The 23,570-nt window shown below is 49.0% G+C and overlaps 2 protein-coding genes and 1 long non-coding RNA gene across 8 annotated transcripts in view; 2 read left to right on the top strand and 1 right to left on the bottom strand.

Annotated features, from left to right (window-relative positions):
• The first annotated feature begins 644 nt into the window (after window positions 1–644).
• On the top strand, window positions 645–16,085 carry LOC135407086 (mucosa-associated lymphoid tissue lymphoma translocation protein 1-like). 4 transcript variants are annotated; one of them, XM_064641813.1, is made up of 17 exons: window positions 645–830; window positions 1,605–1,771; window positions 2,061–2,182; window positions 2,559–2,709; window positions 2,839–3,017; window positions 3,262–3,358; window positions 3,736–3,768; window positions 4,838–4,864; window positions 5,414–5,449; window positions 5,897–6,100; window positions 8,852–9,029; window positions 9,984–10,058; window positions 10,462–10,589; window positions 12,176–12,325; window positions 13,016–13,173; window positions 13,370–13,495; window positions 14,210–16,085. In XM_064641813.1, the coding sequence occupies exons 1-17, from the start codon at window positions 679–681 to the stop codon at window positions 14,675–14,677; spliced, it is 2,451 nt and encodes an 816-aa protein (XP_064497883.1). In that variant the 5' UTR covers window positions 645–678; the 3' UTR covers window positions 14,678–16,085. The 4 variants fall into 4 exon arrangements, with proteins under 4 accessions (XP_064497883.1, XP_064497884.1, XP_064497885.1 ...); XM_064641814.1 differs by having other exon boundaries at window positions 5,417–5,449; XM_064641815.1 differs by lacking the exon at window positions 3,736–3,768.
• On the bottom strand, window positions 1,766–21,247 carry LOC135407087 (uncharacterized). Its single transcript, XR_010426691.1, has 3 exons — window positions 19,799–21,247; window positions 7,600–7,678; window positions 1,766–1,841 (listed from the first exon to the last, which is right to left on the bottom strand). It is a non-coding gene; the product is annotated as an uncharacterized LOC135407087 (long non-coding RNA).
• Window positions 21,248–21,429: 182 nt separating this feature from the next.
• Window positions 21,430–23,570, top strand: part of LOC135407088 (zinc finger protein 532) — a 30,355-nt gene continuing 28,214 nt past the window's right edge. Inside the window, exons 1-2 of one of the 3 annotated variants that reach the window (XM_064641819.1) lie at window positions 21,430–21,840; window positions 22,276–22,421. The gene's annotated coding sequence lies outside the window, so the exon portion shown is untranslated. Of the gene's footprint in view, window positions 21,841–21,963; window positions 22,422–23,570 lie in introns of those variants that run through there. The other 2 variants (XM_064641818.1, XM_064641817.1) reach the window with 2 other exon arrangements.

Below are 23,570 nucleotides of genomic sequence, written 5' to 3' on the forward strand. Positions count from 1 at the left end.
GAAGGACACAAGGTGCCTGAGCCTTAAGCTGCACACCTGCCTGTGTGGACACTGTGCAGGGTGGGAGGAAGCTGTGGCACGGAGAAGAATCGATGGCCGTGCCGGCCGCAGGTGGATAAGGCTGTTTCTCCTCAGAGCGCGACCCCTGCCCTCAGCGTTGTGTGCTTTTTGCCCGCTTTGCGGCCCAGCTCCCGCCTGTCCAACCATCTCCGGCCTCCTCGGGGCCAGCTGCGGACGCTGCAGGAGGTCTCGCCCTGAGGCACACTCATAACGTTCCCATTTCAAAATGGGTGAAACAAAACAAAACCCGCTCGGTTCCCTCACAGTGTCCACAGGGCCGGGGCGAGGGGGGCCCGTCTCCTGCCCCGCCATGGCGGGGTCCCCTCAGGACGGGGCGGCCGCCTCCCCTCAGCCAGACCCGTCCGGGCCGCCCCGGCTGCCCCGCTCCCCTCAGCCGTCCCGCACCCCTCAGCCGAACCCGGCCGGGCCGCCCCGGCTACCCCGGTCCCCTCAGCGGACTCGCCCGCCTCGCCCGCCTCGCCCGCCTCGCCCCCGCTGCCCCGCTCCCCTCAGCCGGACTCGCCCCACCCGCCCCGCTCCCCTCACCGGTCCCGCCCCGCCCGTCCCGCCCGCCCCGCGCGGCGCTTCCTTCCGGGCGCTGTGGCGCTGCCGGCAGCGATGGACCGCGGTGCGGCGGGGCCGCTGCCCCTCGGCCGCCTGGCCGAGCCGCTGCTCCGCAGGCTCAGCGAGCTGCTGGACCGGGCGGCGCCCGGCAAGGGCTGGCGGGAGCTGGCGCAGCGAGCGGGGAGCCGAGGCACGGTGCGGCTGAGGTAGGGGCGCGGGGAGCGGCGAGCGCTGCCCCGCGGTGTCACTGCGCGGGCCGGGAGTTGGATGTTTGTGTTTTCCTGTGAAACACTGTGAAGGTCCGTTTGATAAGTGACGGTATCTCGCCCCTAGGTTGGCGTGGCACTGCGACTTAATGAAAGAAACGCTGATGAATCTCTTTAGTGGGGATACGTAAACTTGCATTCCCTTTCTGTAGCTGTCTCCATGTCCTTATTATCTGAGTCCTTTGAATCTGCTGTGGTTGGAAGTGCGTGAAGACTTTTCACTAAAGTTTAAACTAAGAGCTTCAGGCGCAGTTCACTGCGCTGCAGCGATGTGTGATTGGCTGGGCTGCACCACTCGCTTGTTCTAAAAACTAAAATCAGTCTTCCTGCACTTTGAAGTTAGACACTGAGTTGCTCTTTACCGCTTCTGAATTAGGCACATGGAAATGATGGGTGCTGTACTAGTTTTTCTGCTGATACCTTAAAAAGTGAAAATTAGAAGGTTTCTCAGTGCATTTGGTTAGACTTGTGAGGTACACGCATCTCTTACCTTGTGGCTTACAAATAACTAATTCCAATTTCTGTCACTGTATAATTTCTGAACTCATGAAACTTGAAGGAAATACTACAAATATGTCCAAATCAGCAAGGAATTTCCTATGTCTATTTTTAAAAATCTTTTTGTTTGTCTACAATTGATTGTTAACCCAGCTCCTTTCTGAGCAAAGAGTGTTAAGAAGGTCTGTGCCATGTCCTTCTTTTGTTCCTCCGTAGCCCTTTGGATTTGGAGCAGTGTTCCCTCCAAGTGCTGGAGCCAGAAGGCAGTCCCAGCTGGAGTCTCCTGAAGCTGCTGGGAGATCGTGGGTGCACGGTGGTGGAGCTGGTGGAGTCCTTGCAGGCCCTGGAGCACACAGAGGCTCTCCAGTGTCTCGGCCATGCAGGTCAGTGCTGGGCCTGTGCTTTCGCTGCAGCTCAGGGTTTTACACTGGAAACACTCAGGTAGCTTGTTTTCTGCAGTAGATAAAAACATCTTTAGTGCTTGAATTCTGATAATTGGTATCCATGTGATTATCAAGGTAATTGGCTCATCTGATTCTGCGATTAAAAGTAAGCCAGGTAGATAAACAGCCTTTGTACAGTGTTGTTGTGGGCTTGAACTTGCCTGCATGGACATGCAGGGTGGACTTGTATTTGTTCCCAACTTTGCTATGTGTAAATTCTGTTTTAAAGGTATAAAGATTGTTGTACAGCCAGACTCTCAAGCAGTGCTCTCTGGTCAGGTGGTCAAGCTGTGTTGCTGGGCAACAGGACACCCATTTGTGCACTACCAGTGGTTCAAGCAGGAAAAAGAGGTAATAGTTGATAAACAGTGCAGGTTTTTGCAATAGTGAAAATAACAGGTAATGATTTTGGATGATACCTTTTTCTTTCTAAGACTCTTCCCCTTATTTACAATGAGAGAAGATTGCTGGATGGTGACCCTAGGAATCTGCTAAAACAATGTGGTGATTCCTTATATTCAAACCACTTCATCCCTGGGGGCTAATTTTGGAATGGGACAGAAAGGAAGCTGCAAGTTTAGTTGTCTCTCAGCTTAGCAATAAGTTTCAAGTATGTGAAGGAGTTGAGGCTGGTCTTATGGACATGGAAATAAATATTGTAGTGCTTGATCCTGGTTTAGATGAAACCAATCTAAATTTCAGTGTTTTTGGTTCACCTGTGACTCAGGTTCCCCATGGTGATTCTCCAGAGCTGGTTTTGAATCCAGTGAGTGTAAAGGATTCTGGCTTTTACATCTGTCGAGTGAACAGTGGCTGTTCCTTCGTGTTCAGTCGGTGGGCACGCCTGGAGGTCTGTGAGCTCCGCGGTGCATCTCATGGTGAGTGGCAGAACCACTGTCTTCTGAAGCTCTGTCCTCCCACTTCCTAGAGGAACTTGGGCCTCTGTAGCTGTGCTTAGGTTGTCTCTCCCTTTCTTTTCTTTTTTCTTCCTTTTTGTTTCTTTTAAGGGAGCGTGGTGGGTTTGCCTCAAAACAAATTGTGCATCTGTGTTCAGCCTCAGCCACAAAACCTGACAGTGGGGGATGCTTTGGTACTGGAATGTGGAGCTGTTGGAAACCCAATTCCTCATTACCAGTGGTTCAGAAATGGATTTCCCTTGGCAAATGGGAGCAAAAATGTCTACACAGTAAGTTACTGCAATGGGCCAGCCTTGGGGGCCGATGTGCAACCACCTTGAACTTATCACAGAAAGCTTTCTTGAAGAAAACAGTTTCTCCATAGTCTTGACTAACCTCTGACAGAAGCGCTTGCTCCAAGTGCTTCTTTAGTTTTTACTTTTTCTTGCATGGGGGCTTAAATGCAAGGCTTGAATACCTGCTACAGGTGTTGTCTTGGGGTCTGTGGGGATGACTGGGATGGTACTTGCACAGGTCACTTCTGTGGACGTGGAACATCAAGGGACATACTGGTGTCACGTATTCAACGACCACGAGGATGAAGACAGCAAGAAGGTAGAAGTCATTATAGGTGAGGAGTTTTTCTGTTTGATACAGGACAGGTGAGGTTGTTCATTGCAAGCAGAATGAATGAATAGAACACATTTCAGTGTGTGTGCACGTGTTTTCAGGGAACTGGAGAGGAGCAGATCTCTGTACAGCTTCCAGATCTATCTGGGAATACTAGTATGTACCTCACAAGTTCTTTCCTAAGCTGAGGAATATCCTGGTGTAGTAGTCCCAGGTTTCAGTGATTAGTGCTGTAGAGTGTTGTGGTCAGTGCAGATTTGTCCTGCTGTAAAATGATTGCAGAGCAGCTTGACAGTGACCTTTGTCTCCCACCTCGTATGCTAACACTAATAACTGAGAGCACTTGTCTTCCAATTTTCCCCCTCCTTAAAACACAAGGAAGGAAAGCAATGGCAGTGGAGTGCACAGAAGGTAAAGTAAACCTTTAGTTGTGAATCAATGTTGAAAAGTCAGTGAGGGGACGATGGGTTGCTGAAAAGCATGTGTGGGTGAAGAGCTTCGGTCTAGTTTAAGGCACTGATGCATGATGCAGTGTTCCTTTTGCATGTGCTTTTCTCTTCTTTGCCTGGATGCCAGGATCTAGAGTACAGGAGAAAAACCAGGCTGCTTTCTCCTGTGCTATTCAAATGAATGTAAAGATCTGGAGAGGTTTTTGGCTGGGCTCAGGAGGCAACATCCTATCCAAGAAAATCTGGAGGTGTTTAGGAACCTGGGTAATCTTAGAGAGCTCCAGTGTCAGCACTCTGTCTGCAAGAGGTGTTTCCAGCAACCTCATGAGGATGATTTCTGTTCTCCTCTGCATTGCTGCCATGGGGAGGAAGGAGTGTATTATGACCTTTGCTGTTTGCACCATCCCTTGCTGGCTGAGCTCCTCAGAGTCTGCAACACCATCAGGGGATCAGTAGAACAGTGTAAGGCTGCTCACAGCAGGCCTGCTCTGAGACATCCCTGGGGCTTCAGACACAGTGGTTTTCTTTTCCGTGGTTTCCAGTGCTCTCAGAATAAAGAGGTGAAACCTGTGGTAGCTTAGAATATTTCAAAATTGTGTCTGAAGTCTTTCTGAATACGTGTGGCTTCCCAAAGTAAGATTTCTTGCTCAGGATGTTGCTTTTTCAGCAGTCTTTCAAGCATATCCTCTTCAAAGGGGTGATTCTGATGCCTTGTTCCTTGCTCCTTCGAGCTGCCTGCATGCCTGTGGGATTGGAGCGTAGGGAGTGTCCCTCCCTTGGTTTTTAGCTCTGCTGTGCTGTAATGCTGGTCTAGCATGGCTTTATCATTGCTGGGTTTTCTCTTCTCTGGGTGGAATAGACACGAAAGATTACATTTGCAGAAATGCAAAGCCAGAAGTATTTTAGAAAAGTAGCTTGTTTTCCGTGTTCAGCTTTGATTATTAGTGGCATGACACTTACATTTTTACTAATAAAAATGTTGCTTTTGCTTATTGTTTAAATGATGATCTTATTGGTGTGTTTCTTTGCAGAAGATTTTAATGATCTTCAAGAATCAGGTCAGTGATAAGTTTTGAAAAACTTTAGTTTTGCATCTCATTTTTATGTTACAAGTCACTGAAGCCTAGCTGGGTTACAATATATACTTTACAGTATTTGCATGTGTCTGTAACTAGGAATTGAATAGGGGGAGGTATCATGTTAAGAGCAGCACAGCTTCCTGGGTCCAAAAGGTTGACTTGAAGCATATAGTGAATTATAGGGGTGCTATTATCTTTGTAAAATCACCCAAGTCTGGTCTTACTGCACTGCACGTGCACTCATACAGAGGGAATTATCTTTGCTTTCCTGTCTCTAGTTTCTCTGGACTCTTAGTACATTGCTGCTTTCTCAGATGATGTAAGGTGTCTGGCTGTAAACAACACAACATCAACAAAACACCCCCAAAGCCACCAAAACAAAAGAGAGCCCTTTTTTTTGTGCTAACTCAGTAAGGTGTTAGGCAAAGCAGTGTCTCTCCACGATAGCTGTGGGGAGCATGCAGTTCATTTTCTGGTGTTGCAGCTCCAACTGTAGTCACTGACAGTGCTCTTTTCATCTCTTCCAAGCAGACCCACAAGAAGTGTCGAGTCACAGACCTGTTGGTGAGTAGATTTGTAGCTGGAACATGTATTTCCCATCTTGGAAACAGATTTTGCTGCTTCTGACACTGCCAGTGCAAGACCTGTGGGGCACGTAGAGAGCTGCAGGGAGGGAGACCTGTGGGCATTGGTACAGTCCCTTACAATGCTTGCCTGCCCTTCCAGGAGTAAACTGTGCCTCTGTCCAAGCTTCTCCACTCTTTCAGGTTCATCAGTGTGAGGGGGAGTTTAGGTGCTCCCCCCAAGCTGGTAAGGTTGGGGTTTTTTTGAGGTAAGAAGAGAGTTGAGCTGTATTATTGATGTAGGAAGGCTTTTGAAATCACATAAAATACTGTGCCTGGAAATATTGTGCCTGGATACTCTTTTCTCTTTGGAAGACCTTCCTTTTAAAGGTAGTGACCCCTGGAATATATAAACGTGACGTGTTCTTTTCTCCCTGTGTCTTGGCAGCCACAGACAAGGTGGCTCTGTTAATAGGAAACATGAGCTACTGGAATCACCCCCAGCTCAAGGCTCCCATGGTAGATGTCTATGAATTGACCAGTTTGCTGAGGCAGCTGGATTTCAAAGTCGTTTCTTTACTGGACCTTACTGAATCTGAGATGCGGAACGCGGTGGATGAATTTTTACTTCTCCTGGACAAAGGAGTATATGGTAAGAACACTCAAAATCCCCTCTGAAGTAGGTCAGTGTGGTACGTATCAAGTGCACAAACAGCTGGTATTTACCTCTGCCAGCTCTCTACATGTGATGGCCAAACAGCCTTCGTGGTACATAGGGTGTGTGCAGAATGGGGAGAGGAAGTGAAAAGCACCCACCAGCACAGCCTTTGACTTGGCTTAAAATGTTTTTGTTTCTTTACTTTTAGAACAGATCAGAGGTTTGAACTCTTTTCTTTAACCACACCTATAACTGCACTGCAAGCTCTGGGGGAGGGCAGGTGGAATTGATGCACAGAGCAAAAACCTTCGTGTCTTGTGTGGAAAAGGCCAGGAATGATCTGGTTGGGAGCGTAAGAAAAGTTCTTCTGTGGGCTTTTGAGTTTTCAGCTGACTGCCACTATTTTGTCATTTTTCTAAAGGCTAAGATTGTATAAACTCCTTGAGAAATGACTTAGAACAGAGAGCAAAAAGTTTTGCCAGTGTCCCTATTTAAATTGCAGAATTCCTGTAGTAAAGCCCATTCACGAAAACATTATTGGATCCTTTTTTGGAACACAAGGTCAGATTATTTGCTATCATGACTTTTTTATGGAGGTGTTACCTGATGCTCTGAGCAGCACTGGCTGCTCTGACATTTGGGCATTTCTGTCTGAGCCAAAAGCTGCCTGACACGAAGCCTCAGCCTGGCAGGAGTATCGAGGCTTTCTTGAGAGCAGTCTGCTTTTTTACTCCCTGGGGAATAGATGTGCTGGTACATTTGGGACTCTTGCACCTTCTCAATTTTTTTCTGTAATTGTTGTCATGAATGTAGAAAATAAAGCACAGAAAGGCTTTAATGGGTTTCTCAGCAGCACCACATGAAAGCTCTTACACAACATATTTTTGCAGTCGTGCATTTCCAGCCACTTGATATAAAAGGTAAACGGAGCAGTTTTTCAGTGGTGTTTGGCAATAACTACTTCAATTTAAATGGTCACTTTATCCTTTCTGCATAGTGGCTATTAACAGCTTAAAGCCAATAAAAGGTGCTGTCAGTGCACAAATAGGTAATGATTTATAGCATTTCTAGTGGGCATAGCTTCAAATAGAAGAGGCACAGTGGCTGCTGCTGTCTGGTCCCTGTTACATGTGTTCCTGATGCCTGCTAAGTTGTGTAATTCTGGCCAGCTGCCAGGAAAGTGGCATTTCAGATACTGGTCCTTAAGGGCAGGAGTGGTAAACAAAGTGATGATGATTGCCTCCTCTGATGTCTTGGTTTGTGCTGTTCTAAATGCAGGGTGCAATTAACATTGTATTCCACCCAGGGTAAAAGCACAGACCCGGATGTTTGAAAGGCTAAAAATATTTAGGCTGCTTTCTTTTTAAAAGAGAGAGAGAGAGAGAGAGGCAGATACCACTTAAATGCTGACGTCTCTGAGGAACTTGAGCCTACTTAAAATTGTTGTGCCTTAGTCTCTGTTGAGCCCCTGTGAACATGTTTACTCCACTTACCCCGGTATGCAGGGATGTATTTCTGATCCTGAGCTCAGCACGGTCAGTGCTGCAGGTACTGGTGCCACAGCACAGGCATCTGCCAAGGACAGCAAAGGAGTGCAGTCAGTGCAGTGACTTACAGAGTATACACTCAGATAGATTCCCAGTCAGCCTAAATTGTCACTTTTCTGTTAGCTTTGTTCAGCTGCACACTACATACTGTATATATTGCAGAGCTGGCCCGTAGACTGCTCTGTATAGATAAATAAAAAGTCTTTTTAAAAGATGGAATTTGCATCATTAAGGAAAGCCAGCACTGGGAACAGGCAATAAGAAAATCAAATTTAATCATACAAGCTTCTCTTAACTGCATTTTTTGGCAGTGGAGGTTATTAATTCTAAGAACATCTAATCTTACTGCAAATTGATATGACTAATAGTGGACATCTTTATTCATATAAGTAAAATCTAAGCCCTGGCTTGCAGTTTCCTTTTTCAGGGTTCAGAAAAGCTGTCTTTAATTCCATGACATGTTTGGGGTTTTTTTCCTACAAAAATATTTCATGTTTTATTGAAGATTTTAAATCTTAAAATGTTGTAGACTGTTGTGTACTGGCAAGTGAGGGAGATGATGGCAGGATAATCATTTCTGGCTAGGAAAGCACGCAAAGAATTTGTTTGTTTAGTAGACCCAGAAGTAACCCAGTCTGTAACTAAGAGATGTAGCTGCAATCAACTGAACATGAGCTGCTGGTAGTTTGGTAATGGGGATGTGCTCTGGAGTCCTACCAAACTATTCAGCAGGGTTTTTTTCTGTCTACAAAATCTGCAGAGTTACTGCTGCTCAGAGCTTTGTAATTGCACACGTGGAGAAGATGTTTTACAGTTGGCACATTTCCTTGCTCCCATCTGTGAGTTACACATCATACACAACAGACTATTTCTGTTAGAGGTCATAACTACTTAAAGCATTTAAGAGTATTTAACTCGGTGTGTTTGATGCAAATATCTGATTGATTCTATTGCATGTGTGATATTTGCTTTTTTTTAAATCCATTGTGTCCGTGTGCTGTGGAGTCGATGTTCCAGTGGCTGGCCCCTGCCTCCCCTCCCTTCCTGTGTTAACAAAAGCATATTGATATTAAAACCCAGCTTGGAGTGGCTTGAGTGACCTCAGTCCCGCTGTGCATGAGGGCTCTGACACGCTGAGATGTGCAGGAGTGCTCCTGTGTGCTCCCCGTGCTCTCAGTCACACCTGTTCTGTACCCAGGTCTGTTGTACTACGCCGGCCACGGCTACGAAAACTACGGCAACAGTTTCATGGTTCCCGTGGACGCTCCCAACCCCTACCGGTCAGCACACTGCCCGTGCGTGCAGGACATCCTGCGCCGCATGCAGCACAAGGAGACGGGGCTCAACGTGTTCCTGCTGGACATGTGTCGGAAAAGGTGTCACCGCTGCTCCTCAGCGGGGGTTCAGGGGTGGCTTTGCTCCACAGGACAGGGAGTAATGACTCGAGTTCGGGGAACTGGCTGTGAGGTTGGCTCTCTGTCCCTGTGGGTGGATACCTGCCTCCTGATTCCAGCAACATTTATTTCTTCTTTTTTGCTGTTGCTTAAAAGTTATAGACCATTAGTCTGATGAGATAAAAGTGAAATTGGGCATCTTAAAGGAGGAACGTGACCCTTTCCCCTTGCACCGTTATCCGCCCTCATTACAGGAGGAAGGAGAACCCCTGTGATCAAAGGCATGTTAATTTGGCAGAAGGGCTCAAGTGAAGTGCTTATTTTAGAACTCTTCAGAGCCATGGATTTTGCTTTTATGCTGGGGATGTTGTATCTTTATTTAGAGCTTAAAACCCAACTGATTTATGGGGTTTTTCTAAACAAAGTACTGTGTTCTTCCCGTGTTGAGAAACTACATGCCCAATTAAACTTGCACTTGAAATCAGCTCTTCAGTCAGCACTTCTGGCAATTGGTCTCTCAGGAATGTTTCATAACAGAAAAGTGCTGGTGCCTTGGTGTCTGTCGAGCCTCTAAACTTCAGTGCTAATGAAATGCCTGTGACCCAATTCAGGTTCACAGTCTGTATCCAAATAGAAAATCCATCTACATAAGCCTTGTGCTAACTATGCAGACACCCTGTGGGGGGGAAAAGTTAGAAAAAAATCATAGCTTTTGGTATAACATAAAATGGGCAGTTATCAGAAATGGGGTTTGCAGAGATTGTAGACCAACTCTGCTAGTTACTATAACATGATGGTGCTGAGTTTTGTCTTTTAGCAGTCAGGATTCATTCCAGAATTGTAGGAGTGAAACAAATTCCTGGTTGTGAGCTCTGCTTTTCTGGAATTTTGAATTTGTTACCTTTATTGACTTCCTTGTGTTTCCATTTATTGTAGAAATGAATATGATGACACAGTTCTTATCTTGGATGCTCTGAAGGTTACAGCCAATATTGTTTTTGGATATGCAACGTAAGGAAATTTTTCTTCTTGTGTGCCACAGAAGTGAGCACTGAAATTGTACAGCTGCCCTTTTCCAGAACAGTGCTGTGGTGGTAACAGACCAGTAACCTCGGGCAGTTTGCAAGTGCAAAAGCTGCTGAATAGAAGTAGTCAAGAGCTTTCATAAAATCTTCAATGATAAATTGAAGCTCCTCCTATAAGGAGTTTGATAAACAGCTGTGGTGTGTGGTGCCATTGGAAGGGAAACCTTCCGTGAGCTGCTTGCAAGGGAACACAAAGAGCAGGTTGGCCTTGGACACAACCTGGTTTTCAAATTGTAGGAAATTCCTTCCCCCGTTCCCAGCACAACTTTACTCCTCACCATGCAGATGTTGCAGTGTTTGTTCCTTGTCTGATGCTGGTGATCTCACAGGTGCCAAGGAGCAGAAGCTTTTGAAATTCAGCAGTCGGGGTTGGCCAATGGCATCTTCATGAAGTTCCTGAAGGAGCGCTTGTTAGAAGACAAGAAGATCACTGTTCTGCTTGATGAGGTTGCAGAAGGTGAACTCCAGCTTACTGCACTAACAGTCTCCTCAGCCTGCATTGCTGAAAACAACTTTGCTTACATGTTCTTCCTCCCATGGTGAATGTGTTACACTACTTAAAGCTCTTTCTTCTTGTGTTTTGATCAAATAGCAGCTTTTATCAAGAAGCAGCTGCTACTGGGCAGCACATTAACACATTCTTGGTGTTGTAAAGGGATCTGAGCTTCTTTAATAGTGTGCAGTTTTACACTTTAGTGAACCTTATTTGTTCTGAGTATCTTTCCTCATGGAGCTTTGAATTGTCCATTGACAAAAATGCTCTTCTGTCCTGTGGTTCCAGCTGCCTGTGGTAGTCCAGTCCTTTGCAAGTTCATTTAAACAATTAATGGAGTCCTACCTGCCCCAGAGTGCTATAGTGATGATAATGATTTGTTCTCTGTCGAGAACAGTAAGTTCTCTTAAGTGCATTAAATAGGGCAATGCACTGCTTTCAAATGCCTGGTTCAGTAATTGTATTTTAGATTTGATGGGAAAAGTGCTAAAGTGAAAAAGGTCGAGGGAACACGTGCTGCTCCTGTGCAAACATCTGCTCCAGGTACAGAAGAACAGGCCAGCCATTTTGGCCCAGATCAGCCAGTGTGAGGCTGGCTCTGTAGGGGATGTCTCTCATCAGCTGCAGGTCACAGAGCTTTGCCCAGTCTGTCTTTTGTTCAAGAATGGAGAGAAGGACTGACATGTTGGGCAGTGTGACAGGCGCTGCTGTCAGTATTCCCAGTCTTGAGTGTCAGGGACCACACAGGTAAATTGAAGACACTTGTAAATGTGCCAGAGGAGTGCTAGGATTGCCAGTGTTCCATGTAAATACCCCCAGGGAAAAGGCCCTGCTGGCACTGTGCTTCCTGCTGGCTGCCTTTGCCACCAGAGTGCAGTGCTGGCTCGTGCTCAGCTTGCTGGCCCCCAGGCCCCCGAGGTGCTTCCCTGCAGAGCTCTGTCCCAGGGAGTCAGGCCTCTCCCTGCACAGGTGCAGGGCATCATTCCTGCCTGGGTGCAGGTGTTCCCTGCTGTTGGACTCCATGAGATTCCTCTCTGCCCAGTTCCACAGCCAGGGCAGCACAGTCCTGTGGGATATCAGCCACTCCTCTCAGTTTTTAACCATCTGCAAACTTGCCAAGCTTTGCACTCTGTCCTGTCATATGGATCATTAGCGAGGCTGTTAAATAAACAATATTGGGCCCTTTATCAATGCTTAAAATACTCCCCTTGCCCCCCAGTCCTTTAGAAATCTCTGACTGGAATTATTCATGTTCTTGAAATCAGTCACTCTAATTAGGCCCTTCCCCACTCAGAGCTGTGATAGTGCTTGATCTGGCTTTGAGGAACAGGGGAGGGGGTTGGCCAGGCCCCACGTGAACCCTCAGGGCCCTGCAGCAGCAGGAATGGTGCCTTGGCCTTCAGGGAAGGAAGAGCTGCAGCTTTTGATGGATGTGCTGGCGCTGGCATAAACACAGCAACCAACCACACAGCACTGCAGCAAGGGACTTAATTCAGTTGGAATGGCAGCAGCATTGATTTTGAAAGAACCTGTCTGCACCTTCCTTTCAGATATGGGCAAGTGTCCCCTGACCAAGGGCAGGCAAGCCCTGGAGATCCGCAGCAGCCTGTCGGAGAGGAGGGCGCTGACAGACCCCGTGCGGCAGAGCACAGCCTCGGCAGAGTCGCTGGCACGGAACCTGCAGTGGGCCAAGGCTCATGGTAGGGGACACTGCTCTTACATGAGCCTGCTGCCGTGGGGGGAGAAGTGAGGGCATGGAGTATTGAATGGAAATGGGAGACATTCAGATTTATTAGTCTGTTCAGTAGGAAATCTTTGTGTTTGGGTTTACCCTTACATGAGACAGGAATGAACAAGGTGACATGGAGAATTCATCCAGAGTAAGTATATTTAAAACCACAGTAGGGGAGACTTACAGGATGTCTGCCCCCTGGGACAGTGTCCCAGGAGTCTGTGTGTCTAACAATGACACTTCTTCTAAGACATCATTAATCTCATTCAAAAGTCATCACCTAGAATAGGCAGGCAAACTGTATGGCAAGTGTGCATGAGATGAAAAGGAGTTTTCAATGTATACAACTAAGAAAATAAGGGTGAGATGAGTTGGAGGCTTTCTAGCTTCTTTTAACAAAGGCAGTGCAGTTTAAGATCTTTCACCTTATTTACCTAAAGTTGTTGGGGTACATCTTCAAATTGCTTTGATAGATTGGGCAGAGGGTCGGGGTGGCATTTCTAAGACAGCTCTTCCACAGATGCAGGTATTTATTTGTGAAATTATGCCCTTAATTTTTGTTTGTTAAATGATTGAAAAAAACACAGAAACTATTTTAGAAAAATACCAAATGCCTATGCTGAGTTATATTTAGCCTGTAATGATGTGTTCTTCGCAGAGCTTCCAGAAAGCAGGTACCTTGATTTTCAATGTGGTGTTCAGATCCAGCTGGGCTTTGCAGCAGAGTTCTCCAACGTCATGATAATCTACACGAGGCTGGTGCAGAAACCCCCCGAAATGGCCGTTTGCAGAGCCCACGTCACAGACTTCGCTCTCGTGAGTGCTTCCTCTTGGGGTCTCCTCATCTTGCTCCACTGAAGTTGAAAATTTCCTGTTCTATCCATGTCAGACTGCATCTTTTGTAATAAAATGGGTCCAAACTTATTTCAGTTTCTAAAACTGAAATAAGTAATGGTTTATGATCTACAAATTCTATAGCTTTGATTAAGTTCTCGTTTCTTTCTTGCAACAGGACCTGGATGTGGATCCTAAATTGGCTAATAAAGGAACTCCTGAGGAAACTGGAAGCTATTTAGTATCAAAGGACCTTCCCAAACACTGCCTCTACACCAGGCTGAGTTCACTGCAAAAACTAAGGGTTAATATATATTACTCCTCACGTTTGTTCAGATAACTGACACTAATCATGTACTTTGCAGCTCTGTTGAAGCATCTGTGTATTGTCTGCACAGTAAGTTCTTTGGAGGGAAGCAATGACTGATAGCACAGTTTAGTGACTTTAATTCTGTAGCTGAAAAGTAAAAGCCAGGGAATTGATGCATATGCAATCCTGAAACCGGCATGCGAGGCCCTCTGTATTTTCTTGGCCAAGGTGGTTGTTTTTGTGAAGATGATCTATAGCACACTCTGAGGGTGTTCCTATGCACTGCAGTTCAGGAAGAACGTGACCTGAAGCAGAGCTGCCTCTTACAGAGTCATTAGTAGGAGCTGAAAGTGTTGTGTATCATCAGCCAGTGCTCCTGGGCATGCAGTTTTTGGAAGGTTCTCCCTTCAGCAGACTGGGGCACTGTGAAGTGTCTCTCTGTATCTTTGTGTCATGAGCACCTGCCATCTCTTCTTCAGTGCTTCTGGCAGCTGAGGTAACATAAGTGCTTCTGGAATTACAGACTGTCCTGTGAGAAAGTACTGACCAAAAGAGGTCCTCAGTAAACAAGTCTTGCCCAGTGTGTGTCCTCAGCTCCTAAAAAGGTTGCTCTTCTCCAGGAGGCCAGGCCTCTCAAAGGGTTTCCTGCAGGGTTTATTTGGATTGGAAGTATAACTTGTTCTCTCCCCCACCTTTCCTCTTTTACAGGAACACTTGATCTTCACTGTTTGCTTGCACTATGAGTATTCAGGAATAGAAGATACAATGGATGAAAGAAAGGAAGTTAATGTTGGGAAGCCCCTTATTGCTAAATTAGGCCTTCATCATGGATTCAAAACCAATAACTGTCCTCATACCTGTTGCATGGCTGGTTATCCTTTTCATAATTCAGTGGAATCGAGTCTTAGAGAGGCAGCTGAATACTACATCTCCAGCCACTGCCAACCAGATTCCTGTCCAGGTGTTTACCATCCAAACTGCACTTGCTCAGCCAGCATCACACAATCAGAGGCGTGTTCCTGCAATGGGCCTTCCAGGATATTGGCTTCAAGACATGAAGTATGGAATTACTCACCCACTGTGGAAAAGAGTAATGTACCAGTAGAGACCACTGATGATACTGTTGAACTGGAATTCCTTCTCTCTGACAGCCTCAGCTTCTCTGAACAGCAGTAGCTGGGATGTGTTTGGCACAGACCTCCACAGAGCTCTGCAGGATGCCTCCTGAGTAAAAATAACCTGTTATCCTGAGAGTCCTGCAACTGCCTCTTTGGCTCCAGAAGAGCATCTGCCCCGTGGAACTCTCCACTAGGAGATTTCAGGGCTGCTGTTGCTGTCTCTCTAGTTACAGCTTTGGTTCATGCATCAGCTACTTCTCCTCATTCTGTCAGCTAATTAGGAGCTTTGGCAGCTCCCATACATTAAGTTTCTGGGCCATGTTCACCTTGACATAAATTCCTGAGTGCTGCAGGGATGATGGTTTCAGTATTGCTCCTGCCTTGCACAGAATTTTAATTCAGGCGGAGTAAGATCTGCTCGCTTTTTAGAGTGTGGCATTTTGAGCACCAAGGTGTTTGCTGTGGACTGGAGATAGTGTCAGGTGTGGGGGAGGACAGGTTGGCAGTTTGAGGGAGTTGGGTTTATTTTTTTTAAAAAAAAGATTGATCACCCTCTTAGTTTAATAATTGCAGCAGTCTAGGAATGCAGTGAGGACCCCTCCATGTTGTGGAAATTAGGCAGTTATTAATTGCTAGGGTACCATTGCAGCAATTTAGCCATTCTAGGTTTATTTTAAGAGCTAATGAGAAAAAATGTGTTCTGCCATCCTTGTTGGCATGCAGTGAGCACGAGCCCAGGAGCCCTGTGGGTGTGTGTTACCACAGCAACCAGCCTCCACACCCACATCTGCAGTGGATGCGGGGGGAAGCGGCCAGGACCTTCCATGTGCCCTTCCCACAGCCCCTGCTGGCACCTGCCTGTGTGCTTCCAAGTCCCTGCAACGGGGAGGGAAAGCCTTCAACCTGGTATGCAAATCACTACACATAAGATCAAGCAGCTCTCAGATGCTTCCTGGGCTCGCTGATGCCTTAACGTGATGGTTATGATTTATTTCACCTCTCTATACATGAGCTAGTTCTGCTTCCTGAGGCAGCTTCCTGCCACCCTGTCAGAGGGATGCTGAGCATGCATGGCAGGACAGCACCAGTCCTGTGGAGGTGGGTGCCTCTCCTGTGGGTTACCAGCAGGCAGCCTGGAGTCCTGGAGCAGCCTCTGTCACAACGTGCTCAGATTATTCCCCTCTAAATGGGCAGTTTGTTGGTGCTGTAGGTGTTTAAAGTGGTCCCAGGATTCTTCTCTGTTCACATCCTGTCTGTGCCTGTCAGCTCTTTTCCTCTCCCTTCTGTTGAGTGCCAGTAGTATCTGTGGTACCTGCCTCTCAGGACCAGCTGAGGATTGGTCCAGCAGTTTTTGAGAACTGCTTTGAAATACTGGGAATGCACCAAATCTGATATCTTTTTTTTGTCTGTAGGAAGCATAACAATCTTTTAAGAAAGTACAGTTGCTATAAAACATTTTTGTTTTATTTTGTGTATTTTGTTTATTTTGCAGCTTCTCAAAGCTTTGTAGGTTTTGTTTCACGCCTGCCTTAGGGATATGCAGAGTCTGCTGCACTCTGGTTGCAGCTGCAAAGAGAACACTTTGTTTGAAACAACCCTTAGATTATCAGTTCTGCTTTTAGTGGAAATAGTGGGTTCATTTTAATCAGAAAACAGCTGTGTTTGATGCCAAGCCATTTACCTGTGCTGGCAGGTAGAGAACTGCAGCTGTTTGCACACTCACTGTATTCCAGCACATAAATCAGAGGTGGGACTCGTTCACTTTGCAGAGTTGTATACATTGAAAACTCCTTTTCATCTCATGCACACTTACCATACAGTTTGCCTGCCTATTCTAGGTGATGACTTTTGAATGAGATTAATGATGTCTTAGAAGAAGTGTCACTGTTAGACACACAGACTCCTGGGACACTGTCCAGGAGGCAGACATTCTGTAAGTCTCCCCTACTGTGGTTTTAAATATACTTACTCTGGATGAATTCTCCATGTCACCTTGTTCATTCCTGTCTCATGTAAGGGTAAACCCAAACACCAAGATTTCCTACTGAACAGACTAATGAAAGCAGCTTCTCAGATTGGCAGATGGTGGCTCTGTAAGAAAACATGTTTTCTTGCCTTGCCCCTCAGTTCATTCCCAGACTGAGCAAAGAGAGCTCGGTAGTAGCATCTGTTGATGGAATAGTTCCTGTTAAACTCCATCTGCCTGCCAGCTCTGAGATGTTCCAACCATGGTGTGTATATAAGGTACAAAAGGTATAATTAGAATTCTGATGTATCAAAACCTGGAGTGGGTTTAATTATGTAAGATGGACATTTTTGGACAGCTCTAAGTACTAAAAAACACCATGAGTGGCGAGATGGTGCTCAGCAGTTGCCTTTGCAGCCTGGTTATTATTTGCATGCAGTGCAAGATGTAGATTTGTGCCTGATCTGAAGCTGAGCCAGTTCTTGCACGGTGGGTGTGTGGGAGCATAACTTCTGAGGCAGAGGTTTATGGGGTAACAAGGTTGTGAGTATCTTTAACACTTTTGTAGGGTAGTAGAGCGCTCGCTGGGCAAGGGGGAGAAGCAGCTTCCCTCTCTCTCACCATGCTAACATGGGCAAAGTCATGTCAGGCAGAGGGTGCAGAAGTGGGTAATGCCAAAGCCCAGAGCTGATTTAGTTAACTGGTAAGGACTGGAGATTCACCTTGAGTTAGAGGGCTGCCTGCAGCAGACCAGCAGACCTTGGGAGCAGGTTGGCAGTGGAGGGAAGCAGCCAACAAGCTGTTGTTTAAGCTGCAGCTGATAGTGAGCTCAGTTGTTATTAAATTGTGTTTGGTGGAAGAATCACTGTAGAGGCAGCAGTATTTGCAATTTGAAAGAAATGGCAATGATGATAATAGCCCCAGTCTGTCCCAGGGAAGGACCAAAAACCAGGTCATGCCAGCACCAACCTCAGCTGGGGGCATCTCTTGCTGATCACTGTGTGTTTAGGGGTTTGTTCAGTAGAGACTTTTATGGCAGCAGAGAGGGAAGTTTGCAACACGGGAAGTAGTGTTGTTACACAAACTAAATGGAATTTGTATAATCCTGACTCATCTTCGGTAGGTGGGGATGAATCAGATGTCCTTCCTCCAGCAGGAGATGCCAAGGACCAGCATGGAAAGTCTGAGTACTTGAAAGCCTCCCAGGCCACAAACCAGCAAGGTGCCTTGATTTTAACTTTGCTTCCATTGTAGGAAGATCATCATGGGCAGCTTGGAATCAGCAGCCACTGCCAGGCCCCGTTGCTGCTGCCACCCTTGTCCATGAGGACAGTGTTTCCTGAGGTAAAGAGAGGAAAGACAGCAGAAAAATAGCTCTTGCTGGAAACAATGCTGCATTTAATTGAGCTTCTTCCCGCTGCAGAGGTTTCTTAATTGGCTGCCAGCAGCTTTCACTACGTTCCTCTGACTTGCTCAGAGTCCAGCCCTGGATGTTTTGGATTCCCCTTTATCCTTATTTTAGTAGGTGATTATTCCATTTTATGGGTGGGCTGTGGGAAGGCAGAAGTCCGAGCACAGCTGCTGCTGGTAGGGAGTGCCTGGGTGTCTGTTCCTGCAGAGGGGCAGCAGCCCTCGTGTCACATGGCATCTCCTCCAGTGCCCAGCCCCCAGGGACCAGCGGGAACCCCTGTTCAGGTTCAGCACTCTCCTTTTGCTGTGTAAATGCAGGTGAACACACAGCAGAGGAGCTGTTGATGGCACCATCTGCAAAAGCCTAATGGCTCATTCATTAAGCAGTGGGAGCCGGCACTGCCACAGTCTAATCAGATACTGTATGATGAATAATTCAGAAATAATCCTCCTATACTTGAATAAATATCAGGAGAAGGAAGGAAAAAGGCCCATACATATGGCACACTAAGAGAACAAAACAGGCATTCTTCAGTGTCCCAGGCTGCTGAGCTGTGCTACGGGATGTTAATCGTGCAGGTGGCTGATGCCTGCCGAGGAGCTGACAGGGGCTGCTGGCCCAGCACTCGGAAGGTGCTGGTGAGCGGAAGAGACCGCAGTGCTCATGGGAAAATCCGTCAGCACTGCAGTTGGAAGTATGCCTGTGCTTGGGTTGTGGAACTGGCTGGTGACACGGGTGGGGCACTGAGCTCGGGAGGAGATGGCTGGGAAGCCCCAGGTCTTGGCTGGCCTTGGGCTGTGCTGCTCTGTGCTGCTGGGCAGGTCGGGGGGGGCTGTCCCCCAGCAGCTCCTGCCCACACCCCCAGAGCTGCTGCTCTGGCTGGAGTACTGGTTATCTCCTGTGAGATCCCTTTCTTTTAATAGATCTCATCTTTCCAAAAGCAATCCTAGTGGTTTCAGTCCAAAATATAACAGGAGACTTATTTTAATAACCAGGAAAGGAAATTATTGTTTTTCCAAGAAAATACAAACAGATTAGCGATAGGAGCATCTGAAAAGGGGAAGTTTAGTTGTAAGCTGGTTTTTAATACTGAATGTTTAAATATAAAGTACCATTGCATTCTAAACAGTGATAGAAAGAAAAACGTAAGTATTCTAAAACAAGAAATGTAAGCCTCTGCTCTTGTAGATCATATATTACCAGAACATTTAAGGTGAAAACCTTAAAAAGCAACTGCAGGAACAGGCAGTATTAAGTATTTGCCAGAAGCTGTAAAGTTATTAGTCTGAATTCAGGGCTTGAAATACGGAATGTGTATGTTACACTTCTTGCTTAAGCTAAGCGTGTTTCACTAGCCAGGAAAGAACTGTTTTGTTTTGTTATTGTCCTTCCCAGAAGTGGGGAAGGACAAAAAGGGCAGCTTTTATTCTGACATAAAAAACCTAAATGTAAATCAACTTTGGTTTTTATTGTGTCAGTCCACCTGCAAAGTCTTCTTTGGCCCCAGCACATCTTTAATGTGCAGAAGCTCTGTTTGTAGCTGTGTGTGATGCAGTTAAAATTGATCTCTGTACAGAAAGCTGACGATGAATACACCATGGTTTAGAGTTCTGAATTTCAAGGGCCTTAAAATCCTTAGAAGTTAAATAATTAAAAAGTTATTATTGCACACAAGTTCAGCATTCACTACAGCATCAAAGTCTTCTGAGTTGGCAGCACTCCTTGCTGACTGCTGAGAAGTAACAGCAGGCTACACTGGAGACATTTCTTCAGGAAAAAGAAAAGGGGGGTTCAAGATGTACCTGCTTCCTGGAGAATGCAATACGTGGTGTGGGAGTTGGGACTGCACGGCTCCGTCAGGGCAGGGGAGCAGAGGTCCCATCTCAGAGCTGCAGTCCAGGTGGAAGGATCCCTGGTGATGGTCTCACTGGTCAGGACAGACGCTGCTCGCGAGGACAGCGGGGTCAGGGGCTTTGATCCCGGGCACTGCAAAGCCAAGGGAGAAAACGGGATAACCTAAACAAACGGAATGTCTTCCACCACAGCTTCCCAGGATTATGTGGCACAGTGTCTGGTGGACCTCTGGTCTAAGACCTCAGAGCTAAGATGTAAGGTCAACCTGCTAAAAAACCCCCAAAGCCTCCCAGCACAGAAGTGATGCTTGTAGGAACACTCACTATGCAATTGCCTGTTACTTTGTGTGCTTGAATTAAAAAGCCACTGGAGAAGAGCCATCAGCCTGGCACTGCTTGTAAATCATACTTAAAATTCCCTTATTTTATTTTTAAAATCAAATACTGAGGGTGACGGACTTTTTCTGCCATGTCAAGGACACCTTGCTGGGAGGAAAACAAATAAATCTGTGTGAAAGGCAGCATGCACAAGGACCTTTGTGCCATGTATAAACTGTGAAATCGATTAACAGTTCTGATATTAATACCAGAGTGGTAGTAACAGCTGCCATCTTCTTTATGCTGTTATGCAAGCCAACCACAGAAATGCAATGTAAGTAAACAGAATTTGGTTTTCACTTTAATCAAATCAGTTTCCTGGTTAATTGGGAAGAAATAGGGTTCTATAAATATTATGGCTTAATTCTGCAAGTCCCTTGCAGGATGAGCTTGTGCAAGCTGAATTTCATGGCCCTTCTTGAATGTTAAAACTAGTGCAGAACACAAATCCATTTGGGTTTTTTATATAAATCCCCAAATCGATTTATTAAATTCACATTCTATAAACTTGTCAGACTCACTGATTGCCACAGTTTGCCACAGAGCAGTTTGCTGCTGTTTTGGTTCATTGGACAAGTCAGAATTTGTACGTGGGGAAGTCCCGTGGGCTGGGGTGGGGCCGCCAGGGCATGGGCCAGCCCGATGGATAATTCCCTGCCCGACGATACCTGCGGGCACAGCTTCAGGGGCAGCCTGCCAGCAGGAGCTGTGCTCGAGCAGAAGGCCTTTGGGACTCGGTGCCTCGCCGAGAGGCTCGTAAGAGATGTTCATAAACCGGCATTATTTCAGCCAGAATATATACTGTGCTATATGCTCAGAGTATAAATGTGAGGCGGGTGTTATGCGTTTAAAGCCATTAATGTGATCCAATAAAGCGATCCGCATGCCAAGGTTTACATTCTGGAAATGGTGCTGCACAGCGGTAAGAGAGAGAAGAAAGGCTCTCGTCCTGCCCTTCCGAGCAATGGCGATGCCGCCAGGATGCTCCGCAGCCAACAAAGGCGGCTGGTGGGAGGCAGCGCCCGGCGCCGGGGTGTGCGAGGCAGGGCAGCACTGCTCCGGGACACGGTTCCCGGCCGCGCCCCGGGCCCGCAGGGTGACCCCGGCCGGGCCCGGGCACAGCGGCCGCAGCGCCGGCGGAGGTGGCAGCGTGTGGCTCCTCCCGTCCTTTGTTGGCCTGGAAGCGGAGCGGCGGCCGGGCGTCTTCCCCCGCTGCCCTTCGAGGCCTGAAGCGCTCTGGCCCCGGGAGCGCCCGGAGGGCTCCGGGGAGCGCCTCCCGGGGCTGCCCCGGCCCCGGGGAGATCGGCCCTGCCCGCCGGCACCGCTCGGTCCCGCTCCGGGCGGGACCCCCGACCTGCCCGGGCTGCGGGAGGCCGCGACCCGGCCCCGGCCCCGCGGCGCCCGGCGGCCCCGCAGCCTCCCCGCCCCCGGCACTCTCCAGGGAGCCGTTCCACACGGAATCACACGGGAGCGTCTCCCCATCTGTGCCGCCGAGCACCCCCACCCCCACCGCCCAGCCCCGCAGCCTCCTGCCATTATGTTCCTCCGTCGCGGGGCCGGGCCGCGCCGCGGGCCGTAGCCCTGCCCGAGCCCGCCGGCTCCGGCCGCAGCAGGTGTGTCGCATGGGGACCGGAGGTTGCATGCGGTGGGGTCGCTTCCTCCCGGCCCGGTGGCGGCCGCGGCCCCGCGGGCACCCGCGCCGGGGCTGCCCGGGCCGGCGGCTCCGGGCCGGCCGGGCGGGGGCGGATCGCTCTGCCCGTCGCCGGAGGGGCCGCGGCCTCCTCTCCCCGGGCGTCCCCGGGGCTCGCAGGACCCGCTCGGGCAGGGGCCGGGAGCGAGCGGGCCCGCGGGGAGGTGCCCGTGGCCGCGGCGGCCCGGAGGAGGGAGCGGCCCCCCGGGCCGAGGGGCCGAGGGAGGGCCGGCCGCGGCCGCCCGTGCGGGGAAGACGGGCCGAGGCAGCGGAAGAACATGGTGGTTCTCCCCAGAACGGGGTGGGGATGAGGGATGCGGAGAAGGTGTGCAGGGTTGTGCCCGAGACCTCTGCTCAGTTGCAGGTGCAGCCCAGGGCAGAGGGGCCGGCCGGGGTTGCCCACCCGCCCGGAGGGAGCCCTGCAGAGCAGCATCTCCCGCAGCCCCCGAGAGGAGGGGGCTCGGCGCGTAGGCGGAGGTGGTTACTGGTGTTCCCAGAGCAAGGGTGAGTAGCCAGGAGGAGCGGGGTGGCTGCTGTCTCGGTCTGTGTGCCTGTCAGCCATGCAGGAGGAAGGCCCAGCGTGGCCGAGGTGAAGGGGAGCGGGCAGGAGCAGAGCGGCCACGGGCACAGGTGGGTGCGGACCCCCGGAGCGGCCTGGGCACCGCGGGGAGCCGAGCCCCTGGCCGGGCATCGCCCCAGAGGCGCAGGGCCGAGCGGGCGGCTCGGTCCGCACGGTCTCTGCGGGGTGGGAGCCGCGCAGAGCCTGCCCGGGCCTCCCCAGCCGGGGGGTGCCGGCCGGGGGGGCTGCCCAGCCGCGGGGCTGCAGCTCGCTGGTTCTTAGGGCCTCTAGAATAGTCGAATAGCAAAAGGAAAAAAAAATCAGCGCAGCGGCCAACTCGGTACTGCGAGGAGGGGGCAAAGGAACTATTTTGCAGGCATCTTGCTGCTGCGGAAATGGATTTCTTGAGGGGAGGGAGGCGCGCGTGTGGGTACTCTGTTAGTAATGCTGCCCAGAGCTCAGAAAATGCCACTCGGGCGGCCCCAGAGGCAGCGAGGAGTGGGGAGGGCGGACGGGAGAAGCCCTCGCTCAGGCACCCCTCGGCCGTGGGCATGAGGGGGCAGATGTGACGTGTGTGAGCAGCCACCCCTCGTGCTGTGGGAGCAGAGGGGGAGCAGCCCGGGTTAGCAGCCTGTCTCCCAGGGCTGTGGCCGAGCCTGCCTGGTGCTGCAAGAGAGATCCTATGAGGATTTTTATTGCGGTCTCTTTGTTAGCTACAGACAGGCACGCACACACTCCCAGCTCTCAGCCAGGTTGTGGGAGGTAAGTGGGGGAGGCGAGGAAGGGAGCGTGCGGGGGGCTCTGCGGAGCAGGGGCTGCGTGGGCCGGGCAGGAGGGGAGCCGGGGCACAGGGCTGCGCCGGCCCCACGCCACACAAAAAACAGCCCCTGCGATTTTCAGGGACTTGTTGGCAACTCAGCGAGGGTTGCCATAGCTTTTTATGTAGGGTGACCAGAACCGGCTGGAACTGGTTTGAGGCAGATCAGCTCCTGAACACAATGCAGTCACTGAGCTACTACACTGGGAGAGCTTCCTCCCTTCATGGCAGCCAAAAGCAGAGGAGCTTGCAGAAAGATACCATCCCAAAACAGTAT

This window comes from Pseudopipra pipra, chromosome Z (genome assembly GCF_036250125.1).
Source record: "Pseudopipra pipra isolate bDixPip1 chromosome Z, bDixPip1.hap1, whole genome shotgun sequence".
NCBI lineage: Eukaryota > Metazoa > Chordata > Aves > Passeriformes > Pipridae > Pseudopipra > Pseudopipra pipra.